Here is a 14,753-nt window from a genome sequence, read left to right as displayed (position 1 = left end):
CAGCTGCTGGTCACTTTTCCCCCACCTATGTGTGGTGCTTAGCTGTCTGCCAGAGTTAGTTAATCCATAGCAATATTCCAGTGGGAGACTGTGCAGGGACAATTTAAGTGTGTGCTCCACAAGAGACTTAATCATGAGAAACTTCCTTAGAAGGGAAAGGAAGTAGGAGTCCAGCCAGAGTGTGGTATTGTTAGAGATGCTTTTCTGAGTAAGATCAATAAAGTATGACTGGATAATTGAGAGACAGCTGAGAATATGCTCCCAAATGGTATTTTTCTTTTGGGATCCAGCAAGCCAAACAGTGTTCTGGGAATTAATAGAGCAAATTGATAGTCCACTAAAGAATCTCCAAGGCCTTTTCAAACATTACTTATTAAAAATAATTCACATTGATAGGAGCTGGATTAAGTAAGATGTACCAGATTTGTGCAGAAGCCTGGTTCTATGTGCATACCTGTGAGTTTATGAAACTGTAGTAAACTACAGAAAACTAAGCAATTATAAAAATAATACACTACATAAAATTATAAAGCACTTGAATTTCTGTTTCACAGTACAGGAAACAGGTCTTGTATATTAATGTTAAAAAAAGCAGAAATGCATAAAGAGATGTTATGATGTGATTTATGAAATTTGAACCCATACAATAGTGTTAAGTACAAAACCAATTACCTTTGCTCTAGGTCATATATATTCATCACAGATTAAACTGCAGAGTGAAGGTAATTGATTCTTAACAGAAGTGACCACTAATGTGTTAGATGAGAGCCTGAATTACTCTTTGTGATCTGAGATGATAGGCTATTTTATGTAACCTTAAGAGTTGGCAAAAGACCATTCTTTTGCTTCTCTGCCATCCATGATTAATTCTACAGTAGCACTGAAATAAAATTCCATTATGTATTTTTTTTGGTTTTATCTGCAAATTAAACAAATTTTTACTATTTGCTGTATACTAACTCACAATGTTAAATACTCAGTTTTCCATGTAACTCATGTGCTCTCTTCTGTGCAAAGAGTCCACAGTAACTCTTGTAAGTTGTTGCCACTCTCTTTTGTAGTTATTTGAAAAGCATAATACAGGCTGGAGAGTTGGGCAGGGAGAAACATGATGAAATTCAACAAGGGGAAGTGTAGAGTTTTGCATTTAGGGAAGAACAACACGATGTCCCAGTATAGGTTGGGGGCTGACCTTCTGGAGAGCAGTGTAGGTGAAAGAGACCTGGGGGTCCTGGTAGACAAGAGGATGACCATGAGCCAGCAATGTGCCCTTGTGGCCAAGAAGGCCAATGGCATCCTGGGGTGCATTAGAAAGGGTGTGGTTAGTAGGTCAAGAGAGGTTCTCCTCCCCCTCTATTCTGCATTGGTGAGGCCGCACCTGGAGTATTGTGTCCAGTTCTGGGCCCCTCAGTTCAAGAAGGACAAGGAAGTGCTTGAAAGAGTCCAGCGCAGAGCTACTAAGATGATTAAGGGAGTGGAACATCTCCCTTATGAGGAAAGGCTGAGGGAGCTGGGTCTCTTTAGTTTGGAGAAAAGGAGGCTGAGGGGTGACCTCATCAATGTTTTCAAATATGTAAGGGGTGAGTGTCAGGGAGATGGAGTTAGGCTTTTCTCAGTGGTGACCAGTGATAGGACAAGGGGTAATGGGTGTAAATTGGAGCACAGGAGGTTCAAGTTGAATATTCGAAAAAATTTTTTTACTGTAAGGGTGACAGAGCCCTGGAACAGGCTGCCCAGGGGGGTCGTGGAGTCTCCTTCACTGGAGACATTCAAAACCCGCCTGGACACGTTCCTATGCGAAGTGCTCTAGGTGGCCCTGCTCTGGCAGGGGGGGGGTTGGACTAGATGATCTTTCGAGGTCCCTTCCAACCCCTAGGATTCTATAATTCTATGATTCTATGATAATACAATGTATGAATTTCAAAAGTTCTAGAATGAAACTGTGTAATCTATCTAATGAAAAGGTGGTTTCCTAGCTTTTAAATGCATAAAATTTTACAGATCTTTAATGTATTGCATCTTATATTTTTCTGCTGCTTTGATATAGATTAATAACTGTTTTGAATAGAGTTTTTTTACTTTGTGTTCATTACAGTAGTAGATAAATTTAACGATGCAGCGTATGAGAAGTACCCTGATAATTTATGATGTTAATCCAATTTTTAAAGAATAGTGTTTTGGGACAGTTGGAATTCACCAACGGGAGCTTCTTTCTTTGCTTTTAAAGATATGAGCAGCTTTTGATCCTAGCTGTAAAATTCATTTCAATCAATTGGAATTTCATAACTTTTCAGGATTTTGTTTCCATTGCACTGTAACATATGTTCCTCAAGCATTTAATTATTTTACCTACATAAGAGAATGCTATACCAAGAAAATTTCAATACTAGTAAATGTGTCTGTGTTAGTATTTTTGTTGGAAGATCTGAGATTGGATTCTCCTGAGTCCTTGAGGGAGCAACAAAAGATATATCCTACAGTGATCCCATTTTAGCCAGCTTGTGAACATCTAGAACTGTCTCAACCTCAGTAAGATAGAAAGGGATTCCTTTGTCTTTTTCCACTGTAAATATCATGGAAGGGTGAGAATGGTGTGTGATTTGTTTTATGCAAAAAACCCTCCCAAATATAGCATTTCTTTCTGAGAACCTTTGTGTAGTACTACATGTGTATTTATATGGAGAAAGATACTAAATGTTGTTTAAGTTATAATATTTACAGAATAAAAAGCTTTAGAACTTTTTATTACAACTTCAAAATATTTGGCTTTTGGGTTTTTTGTATTTACTTAAAGTGTTTAATACGGTTGGCATTTTCATGATATTTTTATTTTCTTTTCCAGGAGAAAGGTTGAAATTATGCATACTCACAGTCTTTTCACTCTTCTTGGAGAAAGGCTGATGCTGCATACAAATACAGTGACCGTCACAACATATAACACACTTTATGAGGTACTACTTGTTCATGTAGAGATTATTCTCTGTATTGTAAAAATTACATGATTTAATTATACTTTGTGCTTTGCAGTATGCTGATTCTCAAAACTTGGGAAAGTTTTAGATAGAAATTTTAAAAAGGATTTCTTGTTTCAGAATGTATTTTGCCATGCTTTGGATATCTTTATTAACAATACTATAATTTTTACATAGTGTCTATAAAACTTTCCACCTCTAGCATGACAAAAATGATGGAAAAGATTCTGCTCCCTATGCTGTTGATCACATTGCAAAATGCTGTTTTTCTATTTTAAATAGTAATGCTGGTAGTATGCCAAAATGATAACTGAACACAGCCCCTCTTATGTAACAGATACTGCTTGAGGTGAATATGACCTTGAAGCATTCAATCACTGTTGTAGTAACTTTGGTTTTGATAATGAGCAATTCTGTTAAAGCAAAATATTGTTGACAACAACTTGGTTGAACACCATATCTTTAGACCTGCAAATGCATAATGATATTCAATGTTCAGTTATCTTCCAAATGGTAACTTAGAACTAAACCTTGACGATGTTATGCATTAGAAAGATTTATTATTTTTTTTAGTTATTATTATGGTATAATAAATAAGTGCATGGCTAGGTGCTGAGGAAGGATTCCAGAAAAGACATGGGAAAGTAAAAGACTACTTGTTATTTCATGTTTTGAGTCTGAATGTTATAAAAATAATTCTCCTAAGATTGTAAAAACCTAAATGTCATCTATTTCCAATGACTTATTTGGGTGTTCATTTTTATTGGCCATACCTAAGCTCACACTGGATGGTTTGACCACCTGGGTTTCTGCACCCAGTCTAAATGTCTTTGCATTCAGATATCTGAGAGCTTCTGTGATTGGTGTTCTCAGAAAATGCATAACTCAGTAACAACATTAAAGTCCTCATGGAATCTGGCATCTGCAGACATTTACATGTGAAAAAGTAGCCAGAGGAGGAGAAAAAAGGTCAAATTACGAAAGATTTGCCAAGAAAATGATTAGGTATTTTCCATGATCTCTCATAAAAAGCTAAGGCAAATTTGTGCCATTTAAAGGCACACTGTGTTTACAGCTGATGTTTGCTTATTAATTAATGAATGATCTAAAGTTCTGCTTTAAAATAATAAGCATTACTGTTGAAATTATTTTATTTAAAAGTTTGGATACATAGGGCCTGTGGCAGGAACCCAGTATAAAAGTTTTGTGGTGTTGCCTCAACACAGATTAGTTGTCAGGCACAAGTTCTGAAATAAGAGAAAGATCTGTCTTTATGTGAAGCCCCAGTGTTATTTCTATGGAATGTTGCCTGTGAGTGTTCCTCTTTCCTAGTTGGAGAAAACAAAACTCACCTTATTTTGTGAAGTATTTTTGAGAAATATTAAGTTTAGTTATGGATGGCATGTATAAGAATAACTTTTCAGTGCTCATGAAAGAATTTTTTTTATCTGTGAATGTATAACTGTGAGGAATGTGAATGAAATATTTTTAGAACACCATTGCTGTGTATTTATCCAGCTGACTAAAAATTTAGCTCATCAGCAACTCTGCAGCCATGACAATCCTCATCTTTGCATTGAGGAATTGTTTATTCCATTCTTCAAGAATAAAAATATTTTACCAAACTGTTTTATATAAAGTTGCCGTGTGACCATGTAAATGTCTTTCACAAATTTAAAAATGAACTAAGAAATGTTGTAGTGTTTAATTAAAAAATGGTAAAAGGAACTTATATTCTATTTCAGATTTTGACAGAACAAGTATGCACTCAAGTTGTTCATAAACCACATCCAGAGCCAGATTCTACAGTGAAAATTCAGAATCCAAGTAAGGACCATATATTATGTTTGCCTACTAAGCAATTGCCTAGAGTTTGTGGAGGGTTTTTCTTAAAGAGGATGGTCCATGAAGGAGGAATAATTCATTAGTGTATCTCATACATAATGGGTTTGGTTTCTGCTTACATTACTTGCTGTCAGCAACTTTAAAAAACTGTCAAAATGTGTTACGTAACTCATTTATTCTTTCAAAGTGATTCTTAAGGTGGTGGCAACGCTGTTAAAAAACTCCACACCAAGTGCAGAGTTGATGGAAGTTCGACGTTTGTTCTTATCTGATATGATAAAGCTCTTTAGTAATAGCCGTGAAAACAGAAGGTATGTCACTACTAATAGTATTTTCTCATCTTTAATTGTGAACAGTGGAAATCTATTCTACTCTGTGTAGAGTTTTGTAATGTATATTAAATGGAATTTATAAAAATAAACAGAATAGGTCTGTGGTATCTTTTCTTTGTTTGGCAACTAATACTGGGTTCTTCTGTTTAGAATATACTTTAAATTTTTACTCATCTTGAAGTATTTTTAGGTTCCTCCCTAACACTGGATTGATGTTCTTATAGCAACCTTCCAATATCTGAAGGGGGCCTACAAGAAAAATGAAGCAGTGCTTTTTAGATGAGTGTGTAGTGAGAGGATATGGGGAAATGGTTTAAAACTTGTAGAGGGGAGATTTAGGTTAGATATTAGGAAGAAAGTTTCCTGTGAGGGTGGTGACTGGAACAGGTTGCCCAAGGAAGTTATGGCTGCCTTTCTGGAAGTGCTCAGGTCCAGGTTGGATGGGGCCTTGAGCAATCTGATCCAGTTGGAGGTGTCCCTGCCCATGCAGGGGGGTTGGAACTGTATGAGCTTTAAGGTCCCTTCCAAGCCAAACCATTCTATGATTCTATGATGCTGAGGAGATGTATCTTATTATTTTAATACTATTTTAACCCTTATAATGTTAAAATAAAGAATCTTTGTTTGAATATATTTTAACCTAATTATTTCACTTTAGATGTTTACTTCAGTGTTCAGTGTGGCAGGACTGGATGTTTTCTCTGGGATATATTAACCCCAAGAACTCAGAAGAGCAGAAGATCACAGAGATGGTTTACAACATTTTCCGTATTCTGTTGTATCATGCAATAAAATATGAATGGGGAGGCTGGAGAGTGTGGGTGGATACTCTTTCTATAGCTCATTCCAAGGTAAGAAATGTCTCGTGGATGTTGTTTTAATATTGGTAACTCCCCCGAAGGGATTAACAATAGAGCGAGGTAAAATGTAAAGTAATTTAGTGCCATCTGGTGGCTGTCTCTATACATGTCAAGATGGCATTTTATTGCCGTAGCTGTAGGTCCTTTGCTGTGAAACAATTTGTAAGCTGGATGTATTATGTTTTTGAGATTCTTGTTAGTTTTTGTCTCAGTTCGTGTAGCATATAAACATCACATAATCTGGTCTTTTCTTTCTAAGGTCACATATGAGGCTCACAAGGAGTATCTGGCAAAAATGTATGAAGAGTATCAAAGGCAAGAGGAAGAGAACATTAAAAAGGGGAAGAAGGGGAATGTGAGCACCATCTCAGGTCTTTCCTCTCAGACAACAGGAGCAAAAGGTGGAATGGAAATTCGGGAGATAGAAGACCTTTCACAAAGCCAAAGTCCAGAAAGTGAAACAGATTACCCTGTCAGTACAGACACAAGGGACTTGCTCATGGCTACAAAGGTGTCAGATGATGTGCTTGGAAATGCTGAGAGACCAGGAGGAGGAGTGCATGTGGAAGTTCATGACCTTTTAGTTGATATAAAAGCTGAAAAGGTAGAAGCTACTGAAGTAAAACTTGATGATATGGATTTATCACCAGAGACACTGGTAACTGGAGAAAATGGTGCACTTGTAGAAGTTGAATCCCTTCTAGATAATGTATATAGTGCTGCTGTGGAAAAGCTCCAAAACAATGTTCATGGAAGTGTGGGTATTATTAAGAAAAATGAAGAAAAAGATAATGGCCCACTAATAACTCTGGCTGATGAGAAAGATGAACCTTCTCCTAACAATACCTCTTTTCTCTTTGATAAAATACCTAGTCAAGAGGAGAAACTTCTACCAGAACTTTCAAGTAATCACATTTCTATTCCAAATGTTCAGGAGACACAGATGCATCTCGGTGTAAATGATGATTTGGGTTTGCTGGCACATATGACGGGTACTGTAGATATAACCTGTGCTTCGAGTATAATAGAGGACAAGGAATTTAAGATTCACACGACTTCAGATGGGATGAATAGCATTTCTGAGAGGGAGCTGTCTTCATCATCTAAAGGATTAGAATATGCTGAAATGACTGCCACAACTCTTGAAACAGAGTCTTCTGGTAACAAAACTGTACCTAGTGTTGATGCAGGAAGTATAATATCAGATACAGAAAGATCTGATGATGGTAAGGAAACAGGAAAGGAGATACGGAAAATCCAAACAACTACCACAACCCAGGTAAGTTTCATGTGCTATAGTCATGTACATATCTGATGTGAACACTTCTTGTTGCTGATGAATACATTAGTACTACAAGATCTGAGACATGTTTGAAGTATATGTCTTTAGTTATATGAAAGGTGTCCATCTTCCAAGCCTATTTGCTTTGAAAATGCTATAATGGATCAGGATTGTGAGTCTTCTGTGTCTGTAGGGAAAAAGTCTCTCTAAGTCTCCCTTTATGCTAAGAACCTCTGTTTTAAAGAGAGCTCTTAAATGGAGCTCTTGCATTCTCTAGACAGGTGTAAGAAAATTTTGGAGTTCTCTTGTAATTTTTTTTTTAAAACTATAAAAATGTTTGAAACATCAATTAAAGTCTATCAAGCATTGTGTAGGAATCCTTCTGTTTAAAAGCATTCTGTATAATAAAGAGTAAACCCTGAAAGCTCTTGATAAGGTGCCTGAACACCTTATTTTAAGTTTCAAAATTGTCTGCTAATACCATGGAAACTGATAAATGGAAGGAATGGAAAACAGCAAGAAAAAGGAGCAGTCAGTTTTCAAGCTTAACAGGTGTTAAAATGGGATTTAGGCTAATTAAGCTAATGTTAAATGTTAAATCTGAGATTATGTTTAAGGAGTAAAAGGTAAGTGAAATGAAGGTAATCATTTGCCATGTACATATACAACCCCATAACTACAGTGAATTTGTAATCTTTAATGAAAAGATATTCTGACTTTTAATTACCTACTCGTGGTTAGTACAAGAAAATCTTGGTGTGAGTGACACTGGGACTTTTCTGCTCTTTAACCTTTTTTCTACCTATAACAGTTGAATTCTAAAAATATAAATTCCTCAGGGCTGCAATTATTTGTTAGGATTAAAATTATTTATAAATCTTAATTTCCTTTTAGCATTACAAGACAGGAGAAACAAAATGTTTTCCAAATGTTTTAGCTACTCAAAAAACTCCATTTGGATCTGCAAATTATCTATTAACTGTGTACTCTTCAAGAGTCTGGCTCTACAAGTTATTTGACATTCTTGATTCTCCATAAACTACTTAAGTTACAGGTTTTTCTCACTAAAATCAGTATAAACTACAAAGAATTTATTTAAATCTGTAGCCATTAATATATCTTGTATGTCCTTAAAACAATTACTAACTGTATAACCACCAGAATTGTTGTCTTCTAATGTCTTCTTTGGGTTCTTTGAAACACCCTGTGAACCATAAGCTGTCCATACTTAAATCTTTCCTGTTTAAATGAAGTTTACCTTAACAAAAAAACTGGAAATATGTATTAAATAAAACATAAATTAACATTTAACATATTTTCAACATGTCTACATTGGAGCCAGAGGTTTTGATTGCAGCATGTGCAGAAACTTTCCCATTATATTTGATCTGTCTGAGACCACTGAAAACACAGCAAATACTTCAAGACTGGCTACCTAAGTGTAGATAGTTGGGTTTCATGGTGGTTTATGCAATGTACATCGAAGTCCATTCTTGCAAATGCAGTATTATTCTCTATCTAATCTTTTACCCAAAAGCTCTCCTGTTTTGGTACAGTTTGGTACAATTATGATATCATTAGGGCTGCTGACATGAGCTACCTGTAGCTGTAACCAAAAGAGAGCAAGTGATATGTGAATGGAGCTGCTAGCCTCAAATTCTCTAGAAGTGGATGTACAGTCAGCTCCCCACCTTATCAGTAATACTTCTGTAAGCTGTCTTTTGTTCAAATATAGTAACAGGAAGCAACAAATTGCACAGCAAAATAGAGATGGGACCTCCTGCTTACATCCAAGAAGAGTTAATGCCTTTCTCAGTAGTAAGCCAAGTACTGAAGAATATGAAATGAACTTAACTATGGTCCTAACTACAAAGACTGAAAATAGAATTGAAACTACTGTGCAGAAGATTCATGCAAAAATTGCAAATCTTAGATGAGTCTAAGAACAAAAGAAAGTAATAATTTAAAGATAACCTTAAGACAAATGTAAGCAGGGGAAGTAATAGTAACAATTCGGATTCAGATAGGTCAAACTGAATGAGGGAAACCTGCCCTGCTGTCAAAATGCTGGCTACAGAAGATCAAAATACAGGCTACATACCTAAGCTTTCCAGCTCAGTCCAATGCCACTTCCATTTTTACAGTGATAGCAAAATATTTAATAAATTCTTTTTGCATTTAAATGTACAGATTTAAAACAGTATGCTAAAATCAGAAAACAAGTATGTGAGCACAGCAAGTGTACTTCCTATTTCACCCATTATCAACTAATCTAAAGTCACTTCAAAATAATTTCAAGGATCTTTACATTTCGTCTTTTCAGAGGTTTTGCACATGAATATTTGCCTCAAAATCAGTAACAATGTTTGTTCTTTGCCACTTTTTCCTTCACAATATTCTCCATCATATCCTCAATGTGTATCTTTTACTTTTATTTTTAATCACCAAGTGGAAACAGTCATCACTATGTATATGATTGAAAGAGAAGGAAATTCATACCCACCACCTGTTTGGAAAATATAAAGAATGTTCTGAGGATACATAAAACTGTTAAACTATTAAAAAAATCTAGAAAATGAGATTTTGGAGATTAGACTTGATTTTCTAATAATCCTGCTAAAAAGACCAGATAAATAAATCGGTTTTGAAAAAGAAAGAGCACTGTAAAAGTACACTGAGTCCTCAAAAACATCGCTGTGTAGTTTGTCCATGTTTTGGGTCAAATATTCAAAGAAAATTGTGTACAAAATAGTAGTTATTTCCTATAAATAAAGCCTTGTCAGTTCTGACTTTGTATGTGCTGCATTTGTTTCTTTTCTGTAATACTTCAAGTGAAGAATCTAAGTGTAGAACATCAGTGAACAGCTGAAAGGAAGACTTCATAGCCCCTCAGTCTGATTTGAACTAGAGCAGTTCCTTTACTGAAGGGTACTGCTTGCCTTGGGTTATCAGTTTCCCCTTTAGTTTGTGCTCGAATCCAATTCCAGCCCCCACTTTTCTCAAATTGTGTGATCCATTCATAAACACGTTACAAGAAAGTAACGATGATGTTTGAACTTCTTGTTGCTGTAGGCAGTGCAGGGTCGCTCAGTCACCCAGCAAGACCGGGACTTACGCGTTGACTTGGGATTTCGAGGAATGCCGATGACAGAGGAGCAGCGGCGGCAGTTCAGTCCTGGCCCACGCACAACCATGTTTCGTATCCCAGAGTTCAAATGGTCTCCCATGCACCAGAGGCTGCTGACAGACTTGCTTTTTGCACTAGAAACAGATGTACATGTTTGGAGAAGGTAGGTGGTTGGTTCTTCTTGAACTCCCCTTTTGTAGGTAGGGGAAAGGGAAACACCTGGTGTTAGCTGAAGTGCCCTCCTGTATCTTCACTTTTCACCCCTTCCCAACCTGTAACAGCTCTATTTCACAGGTAACAGTTTATGTTTTCTTGAAAAATTGTGTAACTCACACGCACCTAACTAAACTAAGCTGTTCTTTCAGCATTAGAATCTGCCTCTTTTGTTTCAGACATAAGGAAGAATGTATGTTTGCTCATGGACATTTTTTTCAACTGATCAGTTAGAAGAGAGCTTCTCTACCTCCATACCTTATGAATAAAATCTCTTTCCTATAATGTTTTCTAAGGAATCACTCCTTCCAATTGGCTTTTGGTGGTGCCATGCTCCTAGTGTTAGTTAAGTCTTGGTGGTCATATTTATGGAGTTTTCTTACACTTGAACAGAAATACTTAGTAAAGTACTCTTATCAAAGCCCTTGGGTATAACAGACTATTTATTCTGATTTCCCAGACAAACAGTCCATTTTCAGAAAACCTGAGCCTATTTATATCCAGTGATCAATTTATATTGCATTTAATTTCCATTTGTTGAACTGTTCTGTGATAGTCACTATGAAATAGATGGTTTTTTGTGGTTTTTTTGTTTGTTTGTTTGGGTTTTTTGTCTGAAGGTGTAGGAGGGATTTATTGTTTTATTTAGGTACTGCCTGGAGATTGGACTTCAGTTTGTATATTTTCAAATGAAGCTGTTAATTTTTGTTTGCTGGCTGGCAAGAATGTTGCTTTGGCAAAAGAACATACTTACAGACTGAGTATTCCTCAATATTTTAATGATGTTTCGTAGTTTTGGGAAGTGACTGCTTCATGGGACAATTTCTCACCAATTATGACCTGCTGAGATTTCAGCTTCTTATTAGTGGCTGTGGCTTGCAAAGCTATTATTAATGCTAAATTTAATATTAGTTACCAAAGTTAAATATTAGATCAAGGTATCACCACATTATCAAGTTTCTTTTTTTAAAACACAAGCGCTTGTTAAAAGGGCGCTTCAAATGGCACTGATGCTGAGTGGTAAACTCTTAATAATAAGTAATAACTTTCTTGCTGAAGAAAGAGCCCCACTGCTTTCAGAAGAACTGCCTGTGAAGTACTAATTGGTGGGAATAAAAGGTTTGTAAGCTGTTGTTCTCAGCTGGGCATCTCAAACTCCTCCAGGTGTGAAAATAGACAGCAATCAATGTGCTCAGTAGAGTATTCCTGTTCATATTTTTAGACAATTTACATGCAAAGTTTTGTAGGGAAGATTTTTCCTTTATATCAAAGAAACATTCACAGTCTGGTTGTGAAGGATAAATTTACCTCAACTTCTGTTTTAGCTATTTGGTTTTAACCCATCCTTTCCTCTGTTCTTGCAGTCACTCCACAAAGTCTGTGATGGACTTCGTCAATAGCAATGAAAATATTATTTTTGTACACAACACAATACACCTCATTTCCCAGATGGTAGACAACATTATTATTGCTTGTGGAGGAATTTTACCGTTGCTGTCAGCAGCCACATCCCCAACTGTAAGTACAATATTTCCACCTAGTGGTTATATTAGAAATTGTTTTTACTAATACAAACCACTATTTGAAGCTGAATTTTTGTCTTTAGTAACTCTTGCTCCTCTCTACAAACTGCTTAAAAAACCTTTAGTTTATAAGCAAAACTGTTAAGCTTTGATATACTGAGGATATATAATATTTTGCATTTGATTCAAATTAATTTTCTTCAAGAAGTAGTATTAAATGAGAATAACATTTTTAGAAATATTTATTATTTTATTTAAAAGAAAAGACTTAACAGGATCATGGCTGCAAGTTATTGATGTAAAAAAAATACATAATTTATGATTGCCAGTCACTGATATTCATAAAGCTGTTTTGTTTGGGCATCATTTGTTTGCATGCCAAATGATACCAGAAGTCATCCATTCACTATTCTGTTTACTTCTTCGTTTAATTAGGTTCTGACTGTTTTTTAATTATTATTATTTTTAATCTTATGCTGAAATAGGCTGATTTTTTTATCAACTCTGATCTTCTTAGCATGTTGTAAAAATAGATCACAGTTGCATTATTGTCAATAGTAATCACAGTATCTGAATATGATGTCTTGGCTTTGCATACAATATCTGTAACTATGTCTTTCACACTAAATGATTTATTTTAACATCCCATGAGCATTTGCAGTTAGTATTGCCTAATACAGGTCTTTGACAGGGGAGAAAGTGAGGCTGAGAAGGGGAAAAGGCTCCTCCAAAGTGATGTGGCTGGTGGGCACTGAAGGCTACAGATGGAGTTTTGCACTGAAAACTCTGTTCCTTGCTCTAGCCGTTTAGCAGTTGAGGCTACTTGACATTACTTTTAGTTAGCTAGTGAAAGAAACTATTTTGCAGTTGTTGGAGCAAGTCCAGAGGAAGGCCACAAAAATCATCAGGGGGCTGGAGCACCTCTTCCACAAGGGCAGGCTGAGAGAGTTGGAATTGTTCAGCCTGGAAAAGAGAAGGCTCCAGGGAGACTTTATTTTATAGTGGCCTTCTAGTACCTGAAGGGGGTTTGCAAGAAAACTAAAGAGGGGCTTTTCACAAGGCCTTGTAGTGATAGGTCAAAGGGTAATGATTTTAAATTGGAAAAGGGTAGATTTAAGTTATACATTAGGAAGAAACTCTCTAGTGTGAAGATGGTGAGAGACTGGAATAGGTTGCCCAGGAAGGCTGTGGATGCCACATCCTTGCAAGTGTTCAAAGAGAGGTTGGATGGGGCTTTGAGCAACCAGGTATAGTGGGAAGTGTCCCTGCCCATGGCAGGGGGTTGGAACTAGATGATTTTTAAGGTCCCTTCCAACCCAAACCATTCTGTGATTCTGTGATTCTATGACTCAGGGGAGACCTCATCGCTCTCTACAACTCCCTGAATGGAGGGTGTAGCCAGGTAGGGGTTGGGCTCTTTTGCCAAACGACTTTCAACAAGACAAGAGGGCATGGTCTTAAGTTGTGCCAGAGGAAGTTTAGGTTAGATATTAGAAAGAATTTCTTTACGTAAAGAGTGATCAGGCATTGGAATGGGCTGCCCAGGGAAGTAGTGGATTCTCCATCCCTGGAGATATTTAAAAAGAGCCTGGATGTGGCACTCAGTGCCATGGTCTAGCAACCGCAACGGTGGTTCAAGGGTTGGACTTGATGATCTCTGAGGTCCCTTCCAACCCAGCCAATTCTATGATTCTATTCTATGATTCTATGACTGTTTCATTAGAAAGTTAGGAATGTATGGTGGGTAAACATTAATGTGACTTTCAGCCAGGTAATTAATGGTTAAATGCTGTGTCTTTACTGTTTTTGTGGAAATATTTGCTTTGAGCAAAAGTGCTCACAGGAAAAACTTCATTTTTCCTTAGCCACAAAGAATGACATCAGGGTTGCTGTATAAAAGATTTTGCATGTGCTTCAATTCTAGAAATTGAAAGGAGGAGAGAGGACACACCAAACTATCTTGACATGCAGGCTGTAGTTAAAGACATCAGTCTTTAGTTAAAAAGACTTTGAAAAATTTTTTTTTAAAACAAACCTTTCAGACATATTTTGAAAATTAAGATGATTTCTTTGCCATCTTTTATATACAAGTATTAAACAGGCATAGCATTAATTAGGTCGCAGTTCCATTAAACAGTCTTGGTGTTTTTAGCTTTTATCCTGGATTATGACACTGCAGAGCCATTCAGCACAATAACAATTTTGAAGTTCACCATTTGCCTCTATTGTGGATAATAAATATATATGCACAGACAGATACCTGATGCACCATTATAAATTCCACATCCATATGTTAAAATACTGTGTGTTGATACTAACTTTGTGCAATAGCAGAGATTTTCAGGCCTCGATACAAAAGACTAAATCTTAAAATTTGTGTTTATGCATTAATTTCTCCACTACATGGGGACTGCATGTATTATATAATTGCTCAGTTTTACCATCTGTTTGGGATAATAAGAGAAGAAGAAATTCTGAAATAAACTAAGTCATTAAAAGATCAGTTGCTGGTTTCAAACTGAATAAATGCTACTCTGTGGAATTTTAAAAGAGAAAAAAAAGTGATTGTCCAGAAGTAATTGATAAAATCACAAATTGA

The 14,753-nt window shown here is 36.3% G+C and overlaps 1 protein-coding gene across 3 annotated transcripts in view; it reads left to right on the top strand.

The window, feature by feature from the left end:
- The window catches only part of NBEA (neurobeachin), a 464,261-nt gene that overhangs the window by 135,266 nt on the left and 314,242 nt on the right, over nt 1-14,753 (top strand). For all 3 annotated transcript variants that reach the window (XM_030449922.1, XM_030449935.1, XM_030449928.1), the window contains exons 18-24: nt 2,843-2,951; nt 4,718-4,799; nt 5,005-5,128; nt 5,808-6,000; nt 6,269-7,288; nt 10,364-10,581; nt 11,996-12,149. In XM_030449922.1, the coding sequence (XP_030305782.1) occupies nt 2,843-2,951; nt 4,718-4,799; nt 5,005-5,128; nt 5,808-6,000; nt 6,269-7,288; nt 10,364-10,581; nt 11,996-12,149 (1,900 nt within the window). The remainder of the gene's footprint in view (nt 1-2,842; nt 2,952-4,717; nt 4,800-5,004; nt 5,129-5,807; nt 6,001-6,268; nt 7,289-10,363; nt 10,582-11,995; nt 12,150-14,753) is intronic.

Source organism: Calypte anna, chromosome 1 (genome assembly GCF_003957555.1).
Source record: "Calypte anna isolate BGI_N300 chromosome 1, bCalAnn1_v1.p, whole genome shotgun sequence".
NCBI classification, from domain to species: Eukaryota; Metazoa; Chordata; class Aves; order Apodiformes; family Trochilidae; genus Calypte; species Calypte anna.
The sequence above is the reverse complement of the archived record's forward strand: the minus strand, read 5'-3'. Positions and strand labels throughout refer to the sequence as shown.